The sequence below is a fragment of the Eschscholzia californica genome, unplaced genomic scaffold (genome assembly GCF_041429995.1).
Source record: "Eschscholzia californica isolate CP2 unplaced genomic scaffold, dmEscCali1.0.p SCAF_1, whole genome shotgun sequence".
In the NCBI taxonomy this organism is placed as follows: domain Eukaryota; kingdom Viridiplantae; phylum Streptophyta; class Magnoliopsida; order Ranunculales; family Papaveraceae; genus Eschscholzia; species Eschscholzia californica.
The window spans coordinates 14,562,189-14,588,986 of record NW_028238198.1 but is presented as its reverse complement, the minus strand read 5'-3'; the positions used below and the strand labels follow the sequence as shown (position 1 = coordinate 14,588,986).

The 26,798-nt window shown below is 36.1% G+C and overlaps 2 protein-coding genes and 1 long non-coding RNA gene across 5 annotated transcripts; 1 reads left to right on the top strand and 2 right to left on the bottom strand.

The window, feature by feature from the left end:
- Positions 1-100: 100 nt before the first annotated feature.
- On the bottom strand, positions 101-8,152 carry LOC147564406 (succinate dehydrogenase subunit 6, mitochondrial-like). 2 transcript variants are annotated; one of them, XM_086645792.1, is made up of 3 exons: positions 7,864-8,152; positions 1,031-1,133; positions 101-514 (listed from the first exon to the last, which is right to left on the bottom strand). In XM_086645792.1, exons 1-3 carry the CDS (start codon positions 8,059-8,061, stop codon positions 360-362), a joined length of 456 nt encoding a protein of 151 aa, XP_086501918.1. In that variant the 5' UTR covers positions 8,062-8,152; the 3' UTR covers positions 101-359. The 2 variants fall into 2 exon arrangements, with proteins under 2 accessions (XP_086501918.1, XP_086501910.1); XM_086645784.1 differs by lacking the exon at positions 7,864-8,152 and adding an exon at positions 2,567-2,908.
- Positions 4,486-26,364, bottom strand: VPS54. 2 transcript variants are annotated; one of them, XM_086645773.1, is made up of 19 exons: positions 25,107-26,348; positions 23,392-23,454; positions 21,608-21,687; positions 20,394-20,511; positions 18,817-18,891; positions 18,199-18,355; positions 17,977-18,065; positions 16,396-16,631; positions 15,790-15,961; positions 15,610-15,693; positions 15,153-15,520; positions 14,652-14,805; positions 13,713-13,794; positions 13,291-13,370; positions 12,838-12,999; positions 11,899-11,966; positions 11,743-11,823; positions 11,358-11,620; positions 4,486-4,869 (listed from the first exon to the last, which is right to left on the bottom strand). In XM_086645773.1, the coding sequence occupies exons 1-18, from the start codon at positions 25,974-25,976 to the stop codon at positions 11,485-11,487; spliced, it is 3,075 nt and encodes a 1,024-aa protein (XP_086501899.1). In that variant the 5' UTR covers positions 25,977-26,348; the 3' UTR covers positions 4,486-4,869; positions 11,358-11,484. The 2 variants fall into 2 exon arrangements, with proteins under 2 accessions (XP_086501899.1, XP_086501894.1); XM_086645768.1 differs by lacking the exon at positions 4,486-4,869 and adding an exon at positions 10,469-10,849 and having other exon boundaries at positions 25,107-26,364.
- On the top strand, positions 8,850-10,302 carry LOC147564405 (uncharacterized). Its single transcript, XR_015227281.1, has 2 exons — positions 8,850-9,011; positions 9,888-10,302. It is a non-coding gene; the product is annotated as an uncharacterized LOC147564405 (long non-coding RNA).
- Positions 26,365-26,798: the final 434 nt, after the last annotated feature.

Here is a 26,798-nt window from a genome sequence, read left to right as displayed (position 1 = left end):
CTGAAAATAAAAATAAAATAATGAAAATCAATATGAAATGGTAGACTCATTGAGAATGATCAAGAGAACTTCTTTGACAAGAAGATGAAAAGCCACAAGGAAAAAAAAAGTAGCACAACATAGATCATTTAAAACTTTTACTGTTGAGAACACAAGGGAAAAAACAATTTTTACCAAGCCTGCACCAAAATCAAACTCACTGAAACATCTAAGCAACTTGATCAAATTCTGACAACAGGAACAAGAAACATTCTCATAACCCAATGATATCAAACTTTATTCAAGAAAAAAACATTACATACTAAGCAAGCTTCAATCCATGTGGGTATGGTGGTTCTGTTTTTGATTGCAGCACAGAATCAAGATCGGCCTTCTGATTTGTTTACCCACCAATCCATGAACTTGACCTGAGCCTTCATGGTGTCAAGTCGATAAAGTTGCAGATAGTGGTTCGCAAATTCCTGTCCAAATGTCCAACCAAACACAGCTCCCGCTCCCAATGACAAGAGTGTGCCTGCAGTTAAAAGACATAGAACCAAGAACTCCTTTAATTACACACATAATTTCCACTTTTTGTGCTAACATAATCATTTTGTGAACGAGACATTCTAATATTATTCATCGGAACCAACAAAATATCTTAACGATTCAAAAACAATTACAGTTCAAATTCCATAATTTTGAGGGGAACTTGATATACTAAACCCGGTTAACCAACTTGCTTAAAATCCCAGAAGTTAGTAGGAGAACAAGTGAAGGATAAGATTCAGAGTAAGTCTTAAACGACTCAACCGGGTCGACCACTAATTCACTTCAAAGATAGAGAGTTGAGCATTTTTTGTTATGAAAAGTAATATTTTAGCGCAAGTAACCACCAATCAAATTATAACTGCAACAACGAATAATCCCCTAAAAACTTTTGTCAGACAATAAAGCTCCATATGAAACCACGTATAAATAATCCATGTTGCCCTGAAATACTCTTTCAAACAAACATAATAGTAAGCAACAGGAAGGGCTAGTTCAGTACCATGCGGACTCTTCGAGTATTTCCATGCCACTCCTGCAGTTGAAATTGCTCCAATAGCACTCCCTGTAGCAGCAATTTTCACAGCTTCCCTTGCAGTCTTCAGCTGAAGATAAGAAAGAAAAGAAAACAAACATTTCATTTGCCGAAATGATATACATACACACATCAAATAACAGAAGAAAAATATACAATGACTCTGAGAACCGATAAGCATGTAAAGAAACCAAAATGCCGTTCACCATTCATTTACTCAATTCAAATGAAACTTTATGGTTAGGGGATTAGAACTTATTCAATAAGTAAACGGAAAAAAAGCGGCTGACAAAATAATCTAACGGTATCGAGTCAAGATAACTATTGGTGCACATGAGGACTGAGGTAGTTCTCTTTTAACATTCCATCCCCATGTAGTAGGAAACTGCTTCAATAACTAATTAATCTTATTCAATTCATATCCATTATTTCTTCCTAAGAACAAAGCAAAAAGAAATTGCAAAAGCCAGAAGAATTTCTTGAAACAGGTAAAACGATTTAACAAAAAAATGATATGCGTAATAACGTCTTGGGCTAGAAAATCTCGCCAAAGAAAATAAGCAAAACAAGAAAGAAAAAGTCAGAAAACGAAACAAGACATGTAGATATAACTTATGAGTTTTCCCCTCCCTCTAGTATTAGACTTCTCAACCCTTGAGCCCTTGATTACCTAGATATCAAATGAGTTTAGGATGTGGAACCAAATCCTATGTAAAATTGTAACCTATAAACTCAAGAGCGTCCTAGCTGAGTACCGAAGTTACACAAAAGGTCCAACCTTTCTTCTATTTGCTCATAATCCTTCATAAATGGATACATTAATATAACATAATACATCATTAAGAAAGAAAAATATATAGTTATATAACATTATCATAGCAATAAATCCTTCTGTCTTATTCTTCAAAATAGTTGTTCATCTCACCATGGAATTAACTAAAATCAAACTTAAAATCATCCCCTCGTGGTACTATATCAATTTTCGCTGACTATAGGATTCTCTGTGAGAACTAAACAAAGAACCCAAAGAAATGTAATCCGTAGGTATACTTAGTGGCAATTAACAATAATTGTTACTTTTAGGGAAGTTATCAATCTTGAATGGCAAAACACAAGTTTTTACCAATACTCCCAACACATTATGACATGGGACATGCTAAAGTTTGCAAACCTCTTTCGTATCTATTCACACAAAGAAGATATAGAATAGATCCCCAAATAGTCAAAATAAATCTCCTAAATCAGAAAAGGATACATTTTAATAGTACAGAGATCAACAAAAACCTTTTTGATGATCAAGAACTAACAAATACCCTAATCAATTTTATCTCACTAAAATAAATTAGCAAAAACTGAGACATACCCACAAACCTAATCAGTAAAATGAACAAAATCTATGAACTAATACAATCAAAAACAACAAAAGAACATATATGACAAATACCCAGATCAACAATTTCATTAAAGAAAAAAGGGAGGAGAAAAGGGATTGAGATTTAATACAGTTGGACCGTGAATCGGATCGGAAGCAATGAATTCTTCGACATCAGATTCAGACCAAGAGGGTACCAGATTGTCTCTGTGAGTGATGTGCTTCTTATAGTTATCAAGGAATGAAAATCTCTCTCCCCAGTACTCTTTCCAACCTTCATAATGACCTCGGAAAAACCCTGGAACCGATGATGAATCTCCTTCCGCCATTACAACTCCCCAGTTTCTCTATCTGTGTTTCTCTCTCTCTATTTTCTCTCTCCTGTTCCTACCCTCTCTCTGTTATGTTATGGTATAATAATTGATCCAGTGACACAGAAATACTTATGCACACACCCCACACACGGCCCATACGGTTTGGAATCCCATCGGACTCTCGGCGATCATAGGCAATCTCCATGCCGGGCTTATAGGGCTTCAAAATGGAGTAATGAGTATTAATGACTACTGACTCTCGCAATAAATAGCTTAAAGCCCAACAACTAAGAGACCTAAAGCACGACAAATTATTACATTAGTTATAGTCTAAATTACATAGGATAAATCTTGATGACAAACTGCATCCACCGAGATTCGATCCCACGACTTCATGGGTTTAAGAGTGGTGTCCAACTACTGCACTAAAGGTTGATGGACTCGAATATGAAATATTTGTTGTCTGCTTTACTTGTTCTAATATTAAGAGTGGTCGGCGATGGTAATGTACCGGCGACTCTTGCCAGCTTGAAGTGAAGAAGTGGTGATGGGACTACCGAAGAAAAAAAACACTCCGTTTAGCCCTGGACCGCCCTGCATCAACCTTCAAGAATGGAAACCGTGACGCCGGCAACTTCTTCGATTTTGGAAGTGTACTCTATTGCAGAATATAAGGAGATGATAGAAATGGTCCATCGACCACACGCAACTTGGTCACGTGATATGCCGAACGACATCACTCTACATCAGTGGTAATGTCGTCCTCAATGAAAACAATTTTTGCAACCGCTAGTTGCCCCTAATTATTTTCCAATGTTTTTAGTGTAACTGGTGTAGAAGGTAAAACTTAAATTAAGTATAAAATTTAAGTCATATGTTCACTATACAGTTATTATTTGGATGTTGTCGATAGTTTATTAGTGACTTCAATTGTTCTCTTTTAACCCTAGACAGAGGTGCAGGCCAAGGTGTTAATCTGGCAACTTTTCTGTTATGACCTTCCTCATGGGCGTGTATGAGGGGGTGCCACCAGTGCGGTCGCACCGGCCCCCCTCAAACTACAACATTTTTTACTTTGTCCGAGTGGCCCCGAAATTGCGAACGAAGGAGTAACAAACAATGTAAAGTAGCTCAAAAAAAGATGTGTACCTTAATTGGTAAACAACTTACAAAATAAGCATGAAGCCACAAATTCAAAACTCACAAGGTCTTTCTTTTTGTTTATTTTCTCGATTCTTTATTTTCTCGATTCTTTGTTATCTCGAACTATTAGGAGTAACAACAACAACTATTAATAATAGATAATCAAGTAGATTTAAGTTAGTTTATATAGTTAAAGACTAATTGTGAAGTGTAATACTTGTTGTTTCATTCATGGAATAAGTTTATTTTGATGCTTGTGGTTCTTGCTTAAATAAATTTTTCGGAACAAAAAATACACAACTTAGATTCATGTGAGGAAATTGTTTTTCTAACTTAATCCATTTTGATTTTTGCTAAATGTATTACATTTGAAATTGAAATTTATGCTTTAATATTGTCGGAAAAGGGCCCCTAATTTTTTTTCACACCGGCCCCCGACAAGAGTTTCATGAATACGAACATCTTCATTATATAGGATTTAACAAGTTATAGGCCTTTAAACGGATACAAATACCATTCTATACGATTTGGAGGATAACTTAGACAGTGACATCCAGACTCTTTAGGTAATTATAATGTTTACTCTTCAGGTATATCAAAGAAAGTACAACTTACATTAAACAAATTGCTCACTCTGATACAATTATCTCATCCTCTCACCAGAAATAAACTAAAGTCAAAACCCACATGAATGAAAGTCTTTTTAAAACAACTATTAGTGCCCAACTCGATTTAAAATCAAAAACCTATTTGACTTAGAGTCTAAGAATTTCAAATAATGGAACCCAAAAAGAAAATTAAAGAAGAGGATGATTGGCTGATATAATGAGTGATGTTCATTAAGAACATAGACTTTGAAGTACTACTTAACATGAAATCCTCGTAACGACAAAAGGCATAGTTCTTGTGGTCAGATTTCGATGTCAAAAGAGATCTCATGTTGCATCTTCAATCTTCTACTGGAGTTAGACAAAAATCTGCACGAGTTCATAAACAATAAGTGCGAGTCATCGAACCTATGATCAGTTTGTATATATGCATTTCGCTAAAGAAACAGGTCATAACGTCCAACCTTAAGCATGATTCATGGCTAACATTTGAACCAAATAAAGGAGAAACTATTTAACATGGAGACTGGAACGAGGATATCTGTACTCGACACCTTTATTGTATAGAGTTGGGCTCTAATTTACAGATATACGTCGTGCAAATATTTATTTTCGTAGTCATGTCATCTATTTTACTCTTGGGTCAGTCAACAATAGTTGTATTTTATGGAAAAAGACGTTAAGGGTTCTATTTTATGAGTCTAACACTATTTTACCTAATCATATACAAGATGTACATACAAAATCGAACATTTTATAAAATTAAGCTATTCTGAGTAATGAGTATTTGCCAAGAGTACCTGAGCATCTAACGCTGCAAAAGTATTAAAACGAAGTATTCATATCACGTAGGAGGAAAGTGTTCTATGCACTTAACATTACCTTCTTGTACGATGTCTCTGCACTAGTTAAAAGAGTTGGTCTTTGAATCTCCACAAAATGTTTTCCTGAAAGCTGGTTCATCTTGAAGAAAATGTAATGGTTCTGCTACTTTACATAAATTTGTTTATCAACTAGCCCCGGTTCCGAACTTTTGTGATAAGAACTCATCAAGTTGACCCGAGGAAAAAGTCTCAGAATCCCGGAGGTAAAGGAGTTTTCCTTCCTTATAGGCGTATGGAGGAGGAAGAAATGAACTTGGTCAAACCTCTCATTGCACAGCCTAGAGGAAGCTTCAAAATCATCCTCCGTGGTAGTGGGTCTGGCAGTGGTGGTGACGGTGGGTCTGGCAATGGTGGTGGCGGGTCTGACAGTGGTGGTGGCGGGTCTGGTGGCGGTGATGATTCCTCTGTTAAAATTTTAGATGACTTCCAATTGAGCAGCAGTTCATGGAAAAAAGCTGACAGAGGTAAAACTCTCAGAATCCCGGAGGTAAAGAAGGATGAAGTGGTTGAAAATGGGGTTTTAGTCCGTGACAAAGGAAAGTATAAGATGGACTAAAACCCCATTTTCAACCACTTCATCCATCTTTACCTCCGGGATTCTGAGAGTTTTACCACTGTCAGCTTTTTTCCATGAACTGTTGCTCAATTGGAAGTCATGTAAAATTTTAACAGAGGAATCATCACCGCCACCAGACCCCCGCCACCACCACTGGCGGACCCACCGCCACCACCACTGCCAGACCCACTACCACGGAGGATGATTTTGAAGCTTTCTCTAGGCTGTGTAATGAGAGGTTTGACCAAGTTCATTTCTTCCTCCTCCTCCATACGCCTATGAGGAAGGAAAACTCCTTTTTCAATCCTTTCCTCCTTCTTTACCTCTGGGATTCTGAGACTTTTTCCTCTGTAAAAAATATTAGCCTCGGTCCCTTGCAGTCTTCAGCTGAAGATAAGAAAGAAAAAAATCAAAAATTTCATTTGCCGAAGTGATATACAAACACACATCAAATAACATAAGAAAAATATACGACGACTCAGAGAACCGATAAGCAGGTAAACAAACCAAAATGCCGTTCACCATTCATTTACGCAATTCAAATGAAATTTTATAGTTAGGGGGGTTAGAACTTATTCAATAAGTAAACGGCAAAAAAGCGGCTAACAAAATAATCCAACGGTATCAAGTCAAGATAACTATTGGTACACATGAGGACTGAGGTAGTTCTCTTTTAACATTCAATCCCCATGTAGTAGGAAACTGCTTCAATAACTAATTAACCATATTCAATTCATATCCATTATTTCTTCCTAAGAACAAAGCAAAAAGAAAATGCAAAACCCAGAAGAATTTCTTGAAACAAGTAAACCGATTTAACATAAAAATGATATATGGGTAACAAAGTCTTGAGCTAGAAAATGTCGCCGAAGAAAATAAGGAAAACAAGAAAGAAAAAGTCAGAAATCGAAACAAGAGATGTCGATATAAGTTTTCCCCTCCCTCTAGTATTAGACTTCTCAACCCTTAAGCCCTTGATTACCTAGATTTCAAATGAGTTTAGAATGCGAAACCAGATCCTATGTAACCTATAAACTCAAGAACATCCTAGCTGAGTACCAAAGTTGCACAAAAGGTCCAATCTTTCTTCTATTTGCTCATAATCCTTCATAACTGGATACATAATACATCATTAAGAAAGAAAAATATATAGCTATATAATAACATTATCATAGCAATAAAGCCTTTTGTCTTGTTCTTCAAAATAGTTGTTCATCTCACCATAGAATTAAGTAAAATCAAACTTAAAATCTTCCCCTCGTGGTGCTCAATCAATTTTCGCCAACTATAGGATTTTCTATGAGAACTAAGCAAAGAACCCAAAGAAATGTAATCCGTAGGTATACTTAGCTTAGTGGCAATTAACAATAATTGTTACCTTTAGGGAAGTTATCAATGTTACATGTCGTCTCTTCACTTGAATCCATTTTTTTCCTCTTTACCAACAAAACTCCGTACTCGATAAAATCGATTATTTATTTCGAGCACGGTGATTTCTGATAGAAACCCAACTTACAAAATGGCAAACCACAAGTTTTTACCAATATTCCGAACACATTATGATATGGGACATGCTAAAGTTTGCAAACCTCTTTCGTATCTATTCACACAAAGAAGATATAGAATAGATCCCCAAATAGTCAAAATAAATCTCCTAAATCAGAAACAGAAAAAAAAAGATACATTTTAATAGTACAGAGATCAACAAAAACCTTTCTGATGATCAAGAACTAACAAATACCCTAATCAATTTTCTCTCACTAAAATAAATTAGCAAAAACTGAGACATACCCACAAACCTAATCAGTAAAATGAACAAAATCTATGAACTGATACAATCAAAAAGAACATATATAACAAATACCCAGATCAATAATTTCATTAAAGAAAAAAGGGAGGAGAAAAGGGATTGAGATTTAATACAGTTGGACCGTGAATCGGATCGGAAGCAATGAATTCTTCGATATCAGACTCAGACCATGAGGGTACCAGATTATCTCTTTGAGTGATGTGCTTCTTATAGTTATCAAGGAATGAAAATCTCTCTCCCCAGTATTCTTTCCAACCTTCATAATGACCTCGGAAAAACCCTGGTACCGATGATGAATCTCCTTCCGCCATTACAACTCTCTAGTTTCTCTATCTGTGTTTCTCTCTCTATTTTCTCTCTCCTGTTCCTACTCTCTATCTGTTATGGTATTATTGATCCAGTGACACTACCGGGTACGCAGAAATACTTATGCACACACCCCACACACGGCCCATACGGTTTGGAATCCCATCGGACTCTTGGCAATCATAGGCACTTAATAAACACTTTCAGCCGGGCTTATAGGGCTTCAAAATGGAATAATGACTACTGACTCTCCAAATAAATAGCAAAAAAAAATTACTCGAATATGAAATATTTGTTGTTTATTTCACTTGTTTATTTTTTTTTCTTTTTATTGGAAAACGACTACGATCAATGTACGTCGTGATATTTGACATTTGATACATGATGTGATAACCGCCCACTCAAACACTAACAAGAACGGGCCTATAGCCCAACAAGACAATGGCCTGAAACCCAACAACATTATTTATACCCTCATAATTCTAATTCAAATAACCAAAAATTCCACTTTTTCTGGGATTCGAACCTGGGACCTCAAGGGCTTTTTGGAGTTTATATCAACACCTTGGAACCACTTGGGCTACCAAACTGTTGACCTTGTTCTAAAAATTACGAGTCCGTGATGGTAATGTATCAGCGACCCTTGCCAGCTTGAAGTGAAGAAGTGGTGATGGGACTCTGGAAGAAAACAAAACACCCTGAACCTCCCTGCATCAATCTTCAAGAATCAAAACCGTGACGCTGGTGACCTCAGGCCTTTACCTCCCTGCATCAATCTTCAAGAATCAAAACCGTGACACTGGTGACCTCTTTGATTCGATTTTGGAAGTGTACTCTATTACAGAATATAAGGAGACGACGATCGACGACAGGCAACTTGGTCAATAGTTTACTAGTGACTTTAATTGTGTTTTAGAAAATTAGATACTACTGCATCCATAGCTTAAAATCCAGCGTGAGTTAATTGTTCTCTTTTAACCTCCCTAAGTGTTAATCTGGCAACTTTTCTGTTATGACCTTCCTAAAACCAAACTACAACAAGAGTTTCATGAATACGAACCACTTCGTTATTTAAGATTTAACAAGTTATAGGTCTTTAAACGGATACAGACACCATCCTATACGGATTTCCAGCTATATGTTGAAAACTTTTGCCCATTTTAATGCAATTTAGCAATTTACAAGGCCTAAACAGAAAGGAGAAGTGTCTGACTTCTTTCTCTTTGGATTTGCTTTTGTTCTTAGAGCCCTTTAAAATGTATATAAGTTGTTTGAAGAAATGTTTGGTTGAATTTCTTGCTATGTCTTGGTTTTATTGTTGAGAATAGTGTTAGAGGCATCTCGGAAGATATTTTTGTATTGCCCTAGGTTCTCAATCTTTTTTGTCTATAGTTTTGAAGTTGGGTTTGCTCCCTAGGTCTTCAATTTGGTTTTAAACCGAGTTTATAACTTTAGTTCTTTGGTTATGAAGGGTAATCTTGGAGTTAGTTCATTTGTGATACCAAATCCCTTCAGTCAACAACTCCTAAGTCCTAACTGGATCACTGTCTAAATGATCATATTTATATTCGATCTCAGCCCCGTCGGTTAGTTTTAGGTTCTATTATGGTTTTAGGTACATCTAATATGTATTTGACCAGTTATGTTTGAATGAGTTGTTGAATTTGGAGATCTTTGTTATGTTCAATTTTATGTTTGTTGGGTTTCGCCCGATTTGTTAAGCTCATTTGCTCAATGATACGAGTTAAGTAGTATTTGGAAAATACGATATTCAATTTTATGTTTGTTGGGTTTCACCCCTCAACTTACTGAATCTTGCTTTCGTGATCAGGTTCCCTTATTCCTCAGCTCAACTTGGAGTTAGTTCGAACGGTTACTGCATGGATTTATCAAAGAAAATACCTCCTGCAAAAGTACTATTTGAGGTTCCATCTTCAAAGTCCATCTCAAGGAAGTTCGACGATTAAATATTTACATAAATATATCTACAAAGGTAAAGATCGTACGATCATGGTTGTGGAAGGAATCAGAGAACAAATGTCACATGAAAGTCAAGCAACAAATTTCAGAGAAAGAACCTTCTGCAAAAGGTTTTAGATTATGGAAGTGATAGAAGAAGAGTTTTTAATTCTATTTTGGAATATTTAGATGTTTGAACTTATGTTAAGACCAGGGTTTGTGAATTCAACTTTTGTTAAACTAAAATTGACTTCTTCTCATGTGTTGACTTAATATTCTAAGTTAAATATATTTTCTTATACGCACTTCGCTTAACCCACATGACAGAACTGTCCGTGCCCGGCGGGCACGGGTTATTCCCTCGTATGTTGACATAATAAGTGATTTGGAGGATAACTTAGACAGTGACATCCAGACTCATTAGGTAATTATAATGTTTACTCTTCAGGTATATCAAAGAAAGTACAACTTACATTAAACAAATTGCTCACTCTGATACAATTATCTCATCCTCTCACCAGAAATAAACTAAAGTCAAAACCCACATAAATGGAAGTTTTTTTAAAACAACTATTAGTGCCCAACTCGATTTAAAATCAAACACCTATTTGACTTAGAGCCTAAGAATTTCAAATAATGGAACCCAAAAAGAAAAAGAAAGGAGAAGAAGATTGGGTAATATAATGAGTGATGTTCATTAAGAACATAGATTTTGAAGTACTACTTTACATGAAATCATCGTAATGACGAAGGCATAGTTCTTGTGGTAAGATTTCGATGTCAAAAGAGATCTCATGATGCGTCTTCAATCTTCTACTGGAGTTAAACAAAAACCTGCACGAGTTCATAAACAATAAGTGCGATTAATCGAACCTATGACCAGTTTGTATATATGCATTTCGCTAAAGAAACAGGTCATAACGTCCCAACTTAAGCATGATTCATGGCTAACATTTGAACCAAATAAAGGAGAAAACTATTTAACGTGGAGACTGTAACGGGGGTATCTGTACTCGACACCTTCATTGTATAGAGTTAGGCTCTAATTTACAGATATCTGCCGTGCAAATATTTATTTTCGTAGTCGTTAGGTCATCTATTTTACTCTTGGGTCAACCATAGTTGTATTTTATGGAAAAAGACGTTAAGGGTTCTATTTTATGAGTCTAACACTATTTTACCTAACCATATACAATATGTACTTTCAAAATCGAACATTTTATAAAAATAAGCGATTCTGAGTAACGAGTATTCGACAAGAGCATCTGAGTATCTAACGCCAGTATTAAAACGAAGTATCCATATCACGTAGGAGGAAAGTTTACTATGCACTTAACATTACCTTCTTGTACAATGTCTCTGCACTAGTTAAAAGAGTTGGTCTTTGAATCTCCACAAAATGTTTTTCTGAAAGCTGGTTCATCTTGAAGAAAATGTAATGGTTCTGCTACTTTACATAAATTTGTTTATCAACTAGCCTCGGTTCCGAACTTTTGTGATAAGAACTCATCAAGTTGACCCGAGTTTGGAACACCATCTTTATTAAAGATATCAGAAGGCAATGAACGAATACAGCCAAGAATGTGTTGAACGTCTCGATGCAATCTGAGTTGTGGTATTGGTGAATCCATAGAAAAAGAAAAACTCAAAGATCGATATAAGAATTAAGAAAATAATATCTTATCCAAACATTTTAGTTGCACTTCGAATGGAACGATAAGTGTTACCTGTTCTTTGCTTGGGGAGTGGTAATCTCTAAGTTGGAAAATGCTTCCGAGATTTGTGTATGGAAAATTTGAACTACTTGTCTGCTTGTAGCAAAAAATGTTGTTAGAATATAACATGATACTGAAACATTAGGGGTTTTCTGATATAAACATCACCTGAATATTGCTCGAACATCATTTTCGTGCAGAGTTTTAGACAAGATGCGTTGAAGATACCCGACTTCCTGGAGAAAAGACATGAACATCTCATCAGATTCCGTGCACCAAACGAGTAAAATTGTGCACGTAGTATTTTTCTCTTCGGAAACAAAAGAAATCTATCGAAACCTGTGGCTTTAATCTATAACGAGGAAACATTTGTTTACAAGATTTCTTCGTTGAAGATGCGCGCATAAAAATGCAGAAAGCAGATTTGAAAAAATAAGCAATTTTTACATGCATAAATTAAGCCCTAAAAGAGCTACGTAATTGGGATATGCTAATCCATTCGAGTAACTTAGGGATCGGAGTGCAATAGCCAAGTCCATCCCAGGACGAATCTCAAGTCCGGTGTTATTTTGAAAGTTAGATTTGGAGTTTAACTTGAATTATTAAAGTAGGTTTGGGCCTATGCAAAAAAAAATAGCATATATATGTTAGTTTACAACTTATTTCAAGCTAAAGAGAAATAGTACGGTTGCCACCTAAAATCTTAAAAGGTCTCAACAGAATAGATTCATAATATTGGCTGGCTCCCTTAGGTTTCCATCAATTTTTCCCACGTTGTGCTTCGGTAGTTTCTTTTTAAGTCACATAAACCAGCTTTTTAGTTAGTCCACATTAGTTATGGAAAAAATTGGTATGACTATTGACTAGTACACATGTTCATTACTACAAAAATACTTGCATCCCATTTTTGTCAGATTCATGTGGGATAACTATGAATTAGTTCATCACGATGGCACTCCACTAAACCACCAAAGTATAAATTGGGACATGAAAAGTTTTTCAAGATACAAAGAAGTCTTCAATTACGAAAATCTATGCTTCTTTAGCATGCATATGGCACGTAAAACCTTAAGCAAATTAAAAGTAAGATGTTAAGCTATTTCCCACCTTGGTAAGTAATCGTGCAAACTGACTAGGCTGTAAATCGTTATCCTCCGGCCTATTCCAACCCTCGACAATTTGGGGCAAGCCACGTAGATGCACCAACAACCTTTCCCTCATTATCTGAACTAGTTTTGAATGTATCTCATCCCGGTGAATCCTATAATCCTGCAATAAGTTTAAAAAACTATGAAAATTAAGCATACTTTAAAATTACTGTATACACAGCAAATTGACCAAAACTACTTTTTTTTTATAAAAGGATGACACTCCAGTCCAAATAAGAAAAAAAGAACAGTAAATTGTGTGGAAGTTGGGATTTTAGGAATATGGGATTTTAGGAATATAAAAACCACGTGAATCAACCCCTTTAATTTGAAATCTTGGGCCACGATTCATATAGTTTAGAGGCATTGAGTTTGAATTCAGATGGCAACTGTTAATTTCGTTTCCACATACCTGAGCTACTCGATCAATCTCAAACAGTAGAGTTGCCTTGCAAGAATCTGGCACTCTTAGAAAAAGAACACGCCTGATTTCTGTGCTTGACATACAGAACAACGTCAGAATGGACTATGGAGTTTATATACTGTAATTCATTTTCAAGTAGAAAATGCATTTCCATGTTAGTTGCACAAGACTAATATGATAGAAATTCACTTGCACATGCTAAGAGTACTCAAAAATATACATCTCTCTAACAAGTAATAATCATTGACATACCAAATGAAGACATTTGGTGAAAAGTGGAGAATGAAATAGAATAGCAAGTAAGCAACCTAGAGTTTGCTGTAAATGACTATTGGAATCACTTATGCAATTCACACGTTTAGTATCTAAGACAAAAAGAAAGAGAAGTACTAGATTTAATCATAACTTACCAGGAATAATGGAATACATAAAATCGATAACTTGACTTGCCAGAGCCAGGTGTTTAGAAGTTATTGATTTCAAGCCCGACACCTGCACATGACGTGGATGGAGTTAAGAAGCAACACTATCAAGTATCACACCTAACACCAAAGGCTATTGACTTGGACAGTCCAGGAACAGATATCAACATAATCTCATATTAGTAGCAAGACATAGCATGAAGTACAAAATCGATCATCAAATACACAAATTTGACCTACAGTATGGTGTAGGTTACAGACACCAGATAAAACCTCGCTAAGATGATCGAGATTCTCTCTTCTTTTTGAAACTAGAAGGAGAGAACTTGACAACAATTCAAAGTCGAACATTATCAAATGCATGGGTTAATAGCTGATTGAGCTACACATACAGGCCTTAAAAGAGCAATTAGATTTCAGGAGATCAAACCAACGTCACCAAATACTCTAACCCCCCTTGCATACCACATACCCGATTTCCCGTACCCTTTTGGGTGGGTCGTGATCCAGTACCTCAAATTTGGCGTACCAGATTCTTCAGTCTTAATTAACCCACATTCTTTCTAAAACCTAAAGCTCGACTACTAAGGTACCAGGAGTGTACCGGGTAACTTTGATCAGTACCATAATCTTTTGTCTAGGAAACAATAAGACTCGAACCCCGGTCTCTCCAAAGCTAAGACACACAATTACCATCCAACGAAAGTGGGCTCCACGTTTCCAAAACCTTTTCATTCATAGATAGATGACCCAAATGAAATAATTTATCATCTTTTGTTTTAACCAGTAAGATTAAATATCATATTTTCAGAAGTAGCAAAATCAAATCATTTACATGACAGTATACGTTTTTTTAACACCCGCAAGTTCGATAAATCTTGTCTTCCTGAAAGAGTAAATAAATAAAGACAAATGGACAAACTATACCTGCATGGCACCAGCTCCAAGAACAAGTTGGCACGTCCTTGTGTTAAAAAATTTTAACAGTTCCACAACACGTTGGACAATTTCAAACGACAACGCTGGCAAAAAGTTGTTCATTTGAATGTACTCAGATAACATCTTCAGTAGAATTAAACCACTGAAAGAGAAAACAACTTCAAGAGTGTTAAGATTAAAGTTATAGCATTTGTAGGTGACTATGCTAGATTGAACAACATTGACCGAAGAAAAAATAGTTTAACATGCAGTATATCTTTTAATGGTCAAATTCCAAATATTTCGAAATCCAAATCGAAATTTCGTAATATCGGTCGAAAAAATACACAGTTTCTGTAAGTCCTTTTCGTTTCCCTAATCTGAAAGCCGACATATTTCGGCAATTTCGACCGAAATATGTCGATTTTTCATTCGTTGAGTATATGTCAGTTGAATAACAGTAAAGTTTTAGTCTAATTGCTAAGTTTTAGGAAGACAATAAAAACTGACCAGTTCACCATGTGATAACCAACACCCTTATAAATCAGGCTCTGAGATGTAGATCTAGCAGTTTCCTTTGCATTGTTATTGTCATTTCGAGAAGAAGTAAGGGCTTCAACTCTGCTTTCTTCATTTCCTTTTGTCAAAGGTGATGGTTTGGTTTGACCAGTGTTATCTGCAGAAGTCTCACTAGAATTATTCTGCTCAATTCTCTGAGATACTGCAACATCTTCCACATGTGGACCATCCTTCTCAACTGGATCCCCATTAACCAAAGATTCAGAGGAAAGGAGTGACTTGATAATGACCTGAAACTCATCAGGTACATCCACTGTCGTCCATGTTTCTTGGTCAAGAACTGCCTTAATTTTTGCCATCTACAGCAAACAACCGAGCAATTTAACATAACATATAGTTTCTTATATTAACTGCAAAAACACTTTAACATTATAAATAACTGACTAACTCGAGAGTCATGCTGGAAAGCAACAAATGCTTTGGACTGTGATTGGAGTGTTCCCCGTATGCTATAACCTAACCTTCCACCAATCTGCATTCACCAGTTTAGTTTAGAGTACATATACATGTGTAACACAACTCAAGAACTGATAAAATGTGAAAACATTTGTCAGCAAACAAGAAATACCTTCTCTGTAGCTGTTATAAAATCCTGAGTGATGTTATATATGCTTAAGAATTCTTGCAATCTTAACTTAGGGTGAAGAAGAGCACGGACTCCCAAGAGTTTGGCCCATCTCCCATGAGCAGCATCACAAGCTGCAAATACAGCTTCGGTGTTCTCCCGCAGTACTTCGGCACTGCACACAATTCAAACTAAAGTCTCAAAGGATATCAAACATGATTACATGACACCATAGCACACTTCATGAACAAACAACATCCAACTAAATGATAGGGCCTTTAAGTTTGGAGTTATTGTCTGCACAAAAGGCTGTAGCAAGAGATCCTAGTTTACAAGGGTTAAAATATATTTTGACTGAAAATTTCACTCATTTGAAATACCAATACGTACTGACTGAAAAATATCGAGACATTTGGAAACAATATGAATAATGCCATTCAGGTACAATCAGGAACATATCAAAACTGGGATGAAATGTTCAAAATTCCAAAATTATGGTCTAGATTTAACGAATATATTGACAACCCAAGAAAGAAAATAGATAAACAAATTATGCATAGATGTCCAATTTATTAAGTGGATAGAAGGTTATCCTAGAGAACAAATCACCTCAAATTTCTTGACATATTTAAAGGACTTGAGACGTCATTTGCTTTCCCGTGGAAGGATGAAACTTTTGTAGCACTTTTCTGAAGAGAATACGGAGAACTCTCTTGCCCTGATTCTGTCGTTGACGCCCCATGTGCAATCCCTGGTGAGACGGAATCAGCAGCGTAGCAACCTTCAAGGTTAGACATGATCCATTCAATCGCCTTCTTAACTTCGGCAGCCCGAATTAGATGTGCCTGCATTCACTAAAAAATGAGAAATCACATTACAACATACTTATGCAATTACAACAGTACATACATAGAAGTTCCATCTACGAATTTGAGGTCACGGTAAAGCTAACAGAAAGTCAAAAGTTCAACAGATTCAGCAAAGGATTATCAAAAGACTTGATCTGTATTACGTTAAGCAACTCGTGCAAATAAGTATCCATACAATGCTTAATTTATAAGGTTAATACTGTTTGCTAGCCTTACTTAACAATAAGCAACATACCTAATGTAGAGATATGAAATTGGAAACAATCATACTAACACCTAAATAGAATATTCTGGACTATCAGCTGAAAAGCATGAAAAAATTCATTCAATAAATGAGAAAAAAATAATGAAACAACACGAGCAACCTGCAACGTATGTTTTTGTGATTCTCTCTAGAATGTTTGGTTGGTAAGGAACTGACCCAGCTACTGAGCCTTATTACTACATCACTAAGTCAGTAGTCACGACAACAAACAAAACCATAACATGATCAAGTTTTTCAGTAACAAAACCCTGAAACTCGTAACTTTGAAGTGCCTTCGCCTAGAAGTCGTGGGCTAGAACTGAAGAGGGAGAGAGAAAGAATTTACATCGTAGAAAGGGCTTTAGGTTGACTTGACTGACTAGCATTTCCACAAAATTAGAGCACATTGGGGATCCTACGCTAGCGTACAATTTCACATTCATGCGAACATGCAGATTCTTTAGCTAAGATGGCATCATTACCAAATTTATCGATCTCAATACAGATCCTTTCTAAACAAGAACTTCACCATTAACACTAAGTCCACAATCCTAAACAGCAGTTTAGTCACTCACTAGGTCCATCACTCATGAGAACAAGTTATTAACTTGCGTCTAGCGTCAGCAATAGGTTGCTTATGGATCCCATTAGCGCCTCTAAGAACTGTTCAAGTAGGCTAGGCTGAACTTTTCCGTGTCTCCTTGACCCCAGGTAAAAATCTGCTCTTCTTCTACTCTTCTTTTGCTGACAAAATGTACTTCCACATAACCGAAAGGAGAGGCAAAAAAAGATATTTCACATACCCATAAAAAACGTAAAAATATTGAGCAAGCACAATCCTCCAAAAAAGCAAATGAACAGCTGAGGTTTTCAACCTTATTACACAGATAACCAACACTAGCATATTTCTATCAGTTACCAATCAGGCTACCAAGCTTACTCAGCAGGATCCTTCCAACATACACCTAGATTGTTGTCAAAATAAGGTCCAATATAGATACTGATATCTTAGAAGAATAGACAAAGACAGTTATACATCATGGACCAATAAGAGAGAAAGGTAAAGCATTACCTCACCTGTACAACCCTGAAGATAGCATCCAAAAGTCGAATGAAGCTTTCAGATGAGAGACTACGCAACTTGCCTGCAAGTGATGCACCTCGGCCTGAATCACAATATAAGCAGTTATTCAGAAGGAATATAGCCAAAATAAAATCAATTTAGCTATCAGGGTTCAGCGTGGAGCACCAGATTTGTTAATAAACAATTACAAATTAGGTTACTACGCAATATCTCACCATCTGTATCCACTGCCCGTTCTCCGGCAGTCGAACCAGAATCTAGGGGTTGTGTAACCAAAAGTGGAAGCAACTCTGCCACTGTGGTCTTAATTGCTGCTTTCATGTTGGCTGTGAGTGCGTCACGGTAGTTCCTCAGTTCAGATGGGAGTTCTTTCTGAAGATATGCATTAAACAATCAATAGAGTAACAGATCACATATAACTAATACATCAATAATGTAACTCCAACTCTCTCAATGTGACAAATGAAATGATGAGATCCCGTCCATCTAACAAATATTCCAATGCAAGGATTTAGAAAAGGTTTAACCAAGAGCCACAGTTCAAAGCTCCTCCTGTTTTCATATTTCACTTTATCATACTACAGAGTACTGAGTGATTATCAAATATTTGATCACAAATTACTATTTCAAATCTTCCAGAGAGAAATGGTCTCTTTCTGCTCAACTATTACATCTTTATTACAAACAATGTTTCTTATTAATGGGTACAAAGGCATGCTAAACTCCTACCAGATCATGATTTTGTTTTCTGAAATCAGTGTCTAGAAACGTTGACTGATATATGAATGATAAAACATGAGATTTAATAGAAGCAATTACAGAATAGGCCTCACAGTTCTTAGCAATCCGAGGATAAAGGGTAGAAGACGATCCCGGAAGCTACACATTTCCTCCTCATCCAACTTAAACTGCAAGCAAATAAGCCAATTTAGCAGCAGCACGATAACTACATCAGTAAAGTTTATCCATCAAGTCGAAGGAAATTAAAAACAGCTACAAGTTTAACCTATAATGAGACTTGACCTGACAAAGGCTCGAGTACATCAAGGTTGCGGGTCAGAAGCGTGAACTCTAACTCGTTATTAAGTATTCCCTACCCCCACCCTGAATAATTTGTCATAATCTACGTATAAACAGTGTACGCTTCAAGAGGATCAACCATGTTTCTTGACTCAGAGCAGCCACTAAAGTCACTCCAGTCCTCTACTTAGCAGTTCAAGAGCTAAACGACAATATTGGGACATATTCCCCAAACATAAACTTCCACATGACCAAAAACCCAAATCTAGTTTGATGGTGGAATCCTTACCATTGATTTGCCGGTTCAGTTGGCGGCTCTAATCAAGGAAAAAAAACATTGTTTTTAAACTTTAAGGTGTTCTTTTATAGTTTCACCTTTCTGTATTGAAAGACTGACACTATTTGGTTAAAGCAATTTGCTATCAGTAAAGAGTTCCGTACCAGATACAACGTGGTTTTTCGCCTGTCATTATAGCTTTATCTTTTTGTGCACTGATGAGGTTGTGGACTAAAAGAAACATTGGTACGCTCTTTCCCTCCAGTTATGTTTCATAGAAATTTATCTTATTACAAAAACATCTAAAATAGAAGATAAAAATATAAAGGCGAGAAGAATCTAACTGAGTAAAATAGCGATATGGTTTAAGGTATCATTTTGTATCTGAAGCCTGAATTACTTGGTCATGGCATCTCCTCTGAGTACATGCAGGAGTATATTATCCTGTACCAGAATGTCAAAAACTAGTACATTTTCATGGTCTAGCTTGGAAGTATTATTATTTTACCAGATAATATACTATAATTTTCATTCAGCGGAATCAGCGCAAAAGTAAATCGTATAAGGTACTTGCAGATTGAGGCTTATATAATGTCATTCAAGTCATATTTAAATCAAGATTTAAAAAAACACAACACTTCCACAAGAATAACCAAGAAGCATTAGTTCAGGTCAAAGCACTACCATACTCCGAAGAAAACAACCCAACAACATCATTTTCTTACTCACCCTGCATAGTCTGAAATCAAAATAATTGAGAACCGCTGGGATACAGCTTCAGGATGACTTCCAGCCTACATGGTTCCTAAGTTTAAATATGAGTCTACGAAAAGCCAATTCATCTTGGGGATTGCCTGACCTCCAAGAGTTTTTTATTTATGGCCATATTTTTTTCTCATATATTTATTCAAAGTTTCAAAAAGAGAACACAATAAATTTTATCTTCCAATAAGCAATACACCGTATTTCAACAAAAAAAAGAAACACTGCGACATGTCATCTAAAACCAACTACTTGCCAAGTCCTCAAGAAACCAAAGGAAATTTATCGAATCACAATAAGGTAAAAACATTCTTCTTTAGAAAGTAAAAGTGATCTTGCTATAATACTTACATTATCGTCTTTTCCATTCATGGGATTAACACTGCCTGCTTTGAATCTAGACAAAACTATGGACCCCACATCTTTGTCATTGTATAAAGAAGCACGCATGAACTCTGCTGAAAGAATGCTACAAGAATGAAGTTCACAAAGTTAGAAAAAATGCCCTATCTAACAAGCCATATTTTTAACAAAACAAAACCAGGATCAGAAATATATCCAACAAAAATCTGTTAAACGGGTCGTATATGTCTCGGAAAGAATCACATGGAGTGAGAATTAGTTAGTATTACAAAGTAATCCATGAAAGGAATGTTAAGAGAGCAAGAAAGACTTCAATTAAAGAGGTAAGGGGTCAAAGAAAATCAGAAACATGACAAGCAAGGTGCCGACGGAAACTCGAGAGATAGAAGCCGCCCACTTGGCATCTAAGTACAAGAAGCTCTAGTGCTCTCTCATTATTTTCGAATATGAGAAACAAGTTGATGGGCATGAACTCTATAGCACTATAAAGCTACATAGAAGAATCTTGGAAAATATTCCAAAGAGCATCGTTGGTAAGTTCAAGTTGAGGGCCTAAATAGGGCATTACGAAAGCGAGGATATCGAGAGACTGACTAAACTGGATGCTCGCATAAGCTTAGCAGGTTTTCCTCTTTTTATGCAGTCCGACAAAGGGTTGCAGGGTCTTTCTAAGTATTTATTGGATGGTTTCCTCAACATTCAGATCACAGAAACTCGGGTCATATGAAGCTTGTAACTTTACCAAAGTTGGTCATAATTGATAGTAACAATTTAAAATGGATGGCTCGACTAAGTTGTAAGTTTAACAAATCAATTGGATCGTTTCTCCCTATGCAGATAACAGAAAATCAGGTCATATAAAGCTTGTAACCCTATCAAAAGTTGATCGTACTTGATGGGTAAATTGGATTGCACAAATAAAGTATAATTTTAACAAATCAATTTGAGAGGGTTGGAAATTTTAGAACAGGTTAAGTGTTTAGGGCATATCCTCTAACTAAATATTTGGTCCTCTATTTCATTTCATTTGTTCTTCATATCTGATAAATCTATTTTCACCAAAAATTACGTTAATACAGAGTCACCAAACTGCGCTTCAAAACAAATTTGAAGGGAAGTAAGAAATATTTACTACTGAAGAATGTTCTGGCAAGGAAGAAGGATTCGGGACTGATAACAATGACTAGAATAAGTAAACATACTGGTTTATGTCCTGTATAGATGTTGCTAACTGATCTCGTAGATGGCGAAAGCAATGTAGACCTGCAAGCTCATCGGTATCCTGTCATAAGATGATGGTTATAAGATAAAACTGAAAAAGCAAATGAAGTCAGAAAAGAAACTTCCAGAAAATCACGTCTCTACTCTACTATGATAGTCCAAAACATGCAGACAGAAAAACCTTGAAAGCACTCCTTGTGTATGTTTACCGCTTCTGGCTACTTTGTCAAAATAACTGATACAAGGAAATAATATGACCAGGTAGCACCAATTGCAATACTTTGGTTGGATTTATTGGAAGACAATATTATTGTTATAACGATACTTCATTCGACATTATTTTGACATGAGACGCTTCACAAAAATTTTCTTTGCATCTTAGTGAACTCATTTTTTTTTTGAACTGAATTAATCTTTATCTTAGTGAACTCTTAGCAATATTTAGAATAAAAACAACTTAACAACTGATCTATGTACATTCCTCCAGGTGAACTCTTGACTCTGCTACTTGACTATACCTCCTACAATTGGGTTTCTTTCTTCATACATATTCCTGTTAATTTAAAAATGTGAATCAAGGTGCACAAGCAATACACTGTGTACCTCGTCATACAATGGCCACAGAGGCAGCTGTATACTTGCTGCATTAAATCTTAGGCTAAAAAAGTTCAACGAAAGCTTACCTCAGAACCTTCATCTACTAGATTTGAGAAAGCATTAGTCAAAGAGTAGGGCATGACACTCTTCGAGTCTCAAGACATTTAAAAAAGAAGTAACAAAGTCTATTTTCTTCTTTTTGACAAAATATCAACTTCCAAAACGAAAATCGTAGATGTGGGTCCAATATTTAGTATGGAATTTTTCTGATATAATTCATTTTTTTTTTTTTTTTTTGAAAATTTTGAATTAATATAAGAAAGGGGAGTCTATACAACAGAAAGGGAGAATCACAACGACACTATTTCCTCATGATATCCGCCCAATTGGAAATAAAATCAAAATAGGAAAAGTTAATGGCCCATCCTAAGTTTCTACTCCAGTGAAATAATAACCCAAGGACGTCTTCCACCTCCACCACAAGGTGTCTAGGGGAGTCATTGAAAATTCCATCGTTCCTTGCTTTCCAAATTGACCAGCATATGGCAAAGGGGATTAGCCTCCATATCTTCCTAATTGCTGCTTCTCCCCATTGAGATAGAACGTTTGAGAATGTTTTAGGGCAACACCAATTGAGTCCCACTGCCCGAATAAAGAATGACCAGAGTTTCCAAGCCTCATCACAGTGCACAAACAAGTGGTCTATGGACTCCCCTTGACTCTTATAATTCATATCATTAATCTGCGATAATGCAACCAGCACCTAATTGTTTATTTTCTTATACATTTTTTATAGCTATATGGCTTCCGATGAATAAATAGGAAAGACCAATTTACTCTTTTTAAGTTCGGTCTCACGCTTGTGAAGTTCCTTTTAAATGCAAGATATTCATACCGCATGCAACAACAGAAATGATCACATTTCCTTCAGAGTTCAGAAAAAAGTGGTTTTAGAAGAATAACATAACTTTAGCTCCTGAATGAAAGAAAAAATAACTACTCTTCCCCCAAAACCGAAGATTAATGTAAAGTCTTTTACAACTATGACCACCCTAGAACATCTTGAAGAATCAAAAGATCATGTTACTACTAACCAACCTGATAAGAATGATAGCTAGAAGGTAACCACTTAAGCGACTTGATCTGAAATCCCAAGTTATAAACTTACCAGTAAATGTCGCAAGTCATCGATAATGTCTAAAGCTCCTGCACAATCTGCTGCTGCAACAAGCTGCATCAAACAAACAAGAGAGACTCACAAACAGAGGTATATGAGATCTTAATGGTTATCCCTAATGGCATAAGTTTTTGCTTACAAAAATTATAAGCATATGAAAAGCAACTGCAACTAGGGGCTCTAACTTCTAAAAATACGAATTATATACAAGAAGAGGAAGCTAAGTGAATTTACACGAATATTGTGGTCGCCTTAAATAAGAATTTAATAAACGTACTTGTGGTGTTCATATTATGTTCCGTTAGCTGATTATGTTCCGCACTTTTACAAGCAAGTGCTTTGAGGTGTATTGGTTGGAATATGGTATCATAACCAACCCAATAATTGTTTCAAGAATAAGGGCATGAGGTAGTCTATTTTTTTAAAAAAAAACAGGATTAAACGAGTACAATAGACGGCATACATCAAATGGCTTGGATACATTATAAGGATGGAATATGCTCATAAGTCATAACTGCCATGAAACTGTCCTAAAGACACTCATAATCCTAAAGGCCACAAAAAGTACCCTAACAGGGTCATTCTAGACTAACCTACTTTTTTTTTACTTTTAATTACATGGATCAATAGATGATGAATTTCCACCCCCACTAAGTTTCGATCATGAGATCTCCAGGTTTTCGGAGGGGCGCACCACCATTGGAGCAAGACCCGATGGTCAATATAGTCAAATTGAATAATGAATTAACGATCCATGGGTTAAGCAACCTAACAGACTAACAGTCAAGTAGTGGTGCTATGCCAATGAAGTGTACCTATGTGAGTATCACTCTGCGGTCCAACAGCGAGGACTAGCACTTTCTTCTACTTATAGGCAATTGCATTTGAGGTCTATTGGTTAAATACGTAATCATTGGTCTCAATCTCAACCCCACATAACAGTTATGAGCTGCATAATAACAAGTATATGATGGATTTTAGACCTTGATTGTCGATACCAACTGCATAGCCTGAATTCAGGCATCGTTATTTTATATAAGGACCGGGTGGAAACGCATAGCGCACTGGCTACGTGTTATGACACCAATCTAGGAAGAGCTACCTATGGGCTACGAACAAAAATCCACAGAGTGGCTCCATGTGTTCCGTATTTGGAAATGTGGAATATTTGAGCCTAGGTTAAATAAGTAGACCGCCTCCTTAACATAAATCAATATCAAGATGCATCATTTGGTAACCATAACTCGTTTCCAAACTAGTTATTCATGATCAATAAGGATGGATGCAGCATGGAACATTAGATTGATACTCCACCATTGAATTGGATTAGCCATGGCATTCATCGTATATTTGTTCTATTAGATACAACGAGCGATTCAATTTATCCTTTGATCTTTCTCCTAGCAAAGTCACCAACCATTACTGCTTACTAGGACAAAAGTACACCTTATATTATGATTATTAGTGCATTAGACACGAATGGAAGTTAATTATAGGGTAGAAACTAAAACGTAAGAGGGATTTACTTAACCAATACACTCATTTCATACCATCTAATTAAATAAGACACTGCATGTTTGTCAACACATTTTCCATCCGGATATCAACACAAACTGCGATATAATACATCATATCAAATTCTAATTGCCAACCCGTATTCAGCTAAGAAGTAGATAACATAAAGTTGAGGAAAATATGAAATTTACCAGTTTCAAAGCTGACAGCGCTTGATTAACATACAATATAAGTGTGAGTTTCTGCTGAAGAGCTATCAAATTCGTTCTCGTCAAATTCAATTCCTGAATTTGACTAGCTGGTTCCACCAATTCCCTATTCAAAAGCCTAATTGTTTCTTTTAGATCACGGATCCGACCACAAGCTTCAACAATCTCAACATTTAAACCATGTAATTGTCCTTGAGCTTCAAAAAATGAATTTGATCTCAATGAAATTTCTTTCACCAAATGCAACTCAACTGTATCCAAATATTGTGATAATTTCTCTTGCAAAACTAGGTTTTCTGCTGTAGTTGTGAATGGACAAGCAGCTTGAAATGTTGGTCCTTCTTCTAATGCAAAATCCTCTTTAAAATATAATGAAGGAACTTCTCTTAAACAATTAACAAGTGCTTCTCCTTGTCCAACACCAAAATTCGAAGAACTCAAACTCGATTCAACTAATTCTTCACTAATAATTTCTTCTTTACTACTATGATGTCTAATATCTTCAAATCTACCATACGGTTCCGAGATCAGAGAAAGATAAGATTGGAAATCCGATCTTTGTATATCAGGAATTGTATGTTTGATTGTTAATGGTGCTAATTCAGTGGCACCAACAGAAGATGAAGAAAACCAACCAGAAAACAAAGAATTATCAGATCCATATAAACCAGATTTTCCAATATGAGGATTATTGAGAATCGAAGCTAAACTTTGGCTTCCGCTACCACCATAAGATGGAGAAGGAGTTGGAGTATCAGGAGAATCAGATGTGGACTTGTTTGATGCTGCCGAACTTGTACGAGCAAGGATTAGATGTTCGAACCTTCCCGATTGGGAAGGTAGAGAATCCATCTTTAAAAACTTCAAACCATGAATTTGAATGAAATCTTCAAACGAGATGAAGTAGGAATTGTTAAATTGTTGATCTGATCACATGGAATGGTTTTAGTTCGAGTTCAGTTGATTAAAAATGAAAACCCTAGAATTTGGATCAAGAACAGTAGTGATAGATCTAATGAATGGTGAAGGTGAAGATGATTTTGAGCAGAGAACTCACTTGTTGGATCTGAGAGAAAGAGAGAGTTATTTGGAGAGGGAGATTAGAGTCATTTACTCTCGAATTGGAGACTAGCAAACGGGTTTGAGACGGGTTACATACATTTGGGGTGTGTTTGGTTAGCATTTTCCCATGGAAGTTTCCTTTGGATTGGTCAAAACTTCATTGATCAAAATATTCTATTCTTTTTTTCTTTAATATTGATTACAATGGGTTACAAGACATTGATACATCGGTACGATGTCATAAGCACGATAACTGCCGAAATACTACAGGTGTAAATTCTGACGAAAGTAAATGGCCTAAACCCCGACGAAATTAAATGGCCTAAACCCCGACGAAATTAAATGGCCTAAAGTCTACAGAAACTACTTTATTTGTACCCAAGTTCAATATTCTTGGATTTGTCCTTTCATGGATCGAACTTAGGACCTCCGTGTTACTGAGTCTATGCACTACCAACTGGGCTACCAATTGTTGGCAAAACAACAAATCTTTAGAGCATCTCCGATGCAAAACAACAAACACATAAGATTTTTGGAGTTTCTCCTTGAAAATATTTTCAATATAAAACTCAATTTAGATTTTTAAGATGTTGCGGCAGTATTAAATAGAGA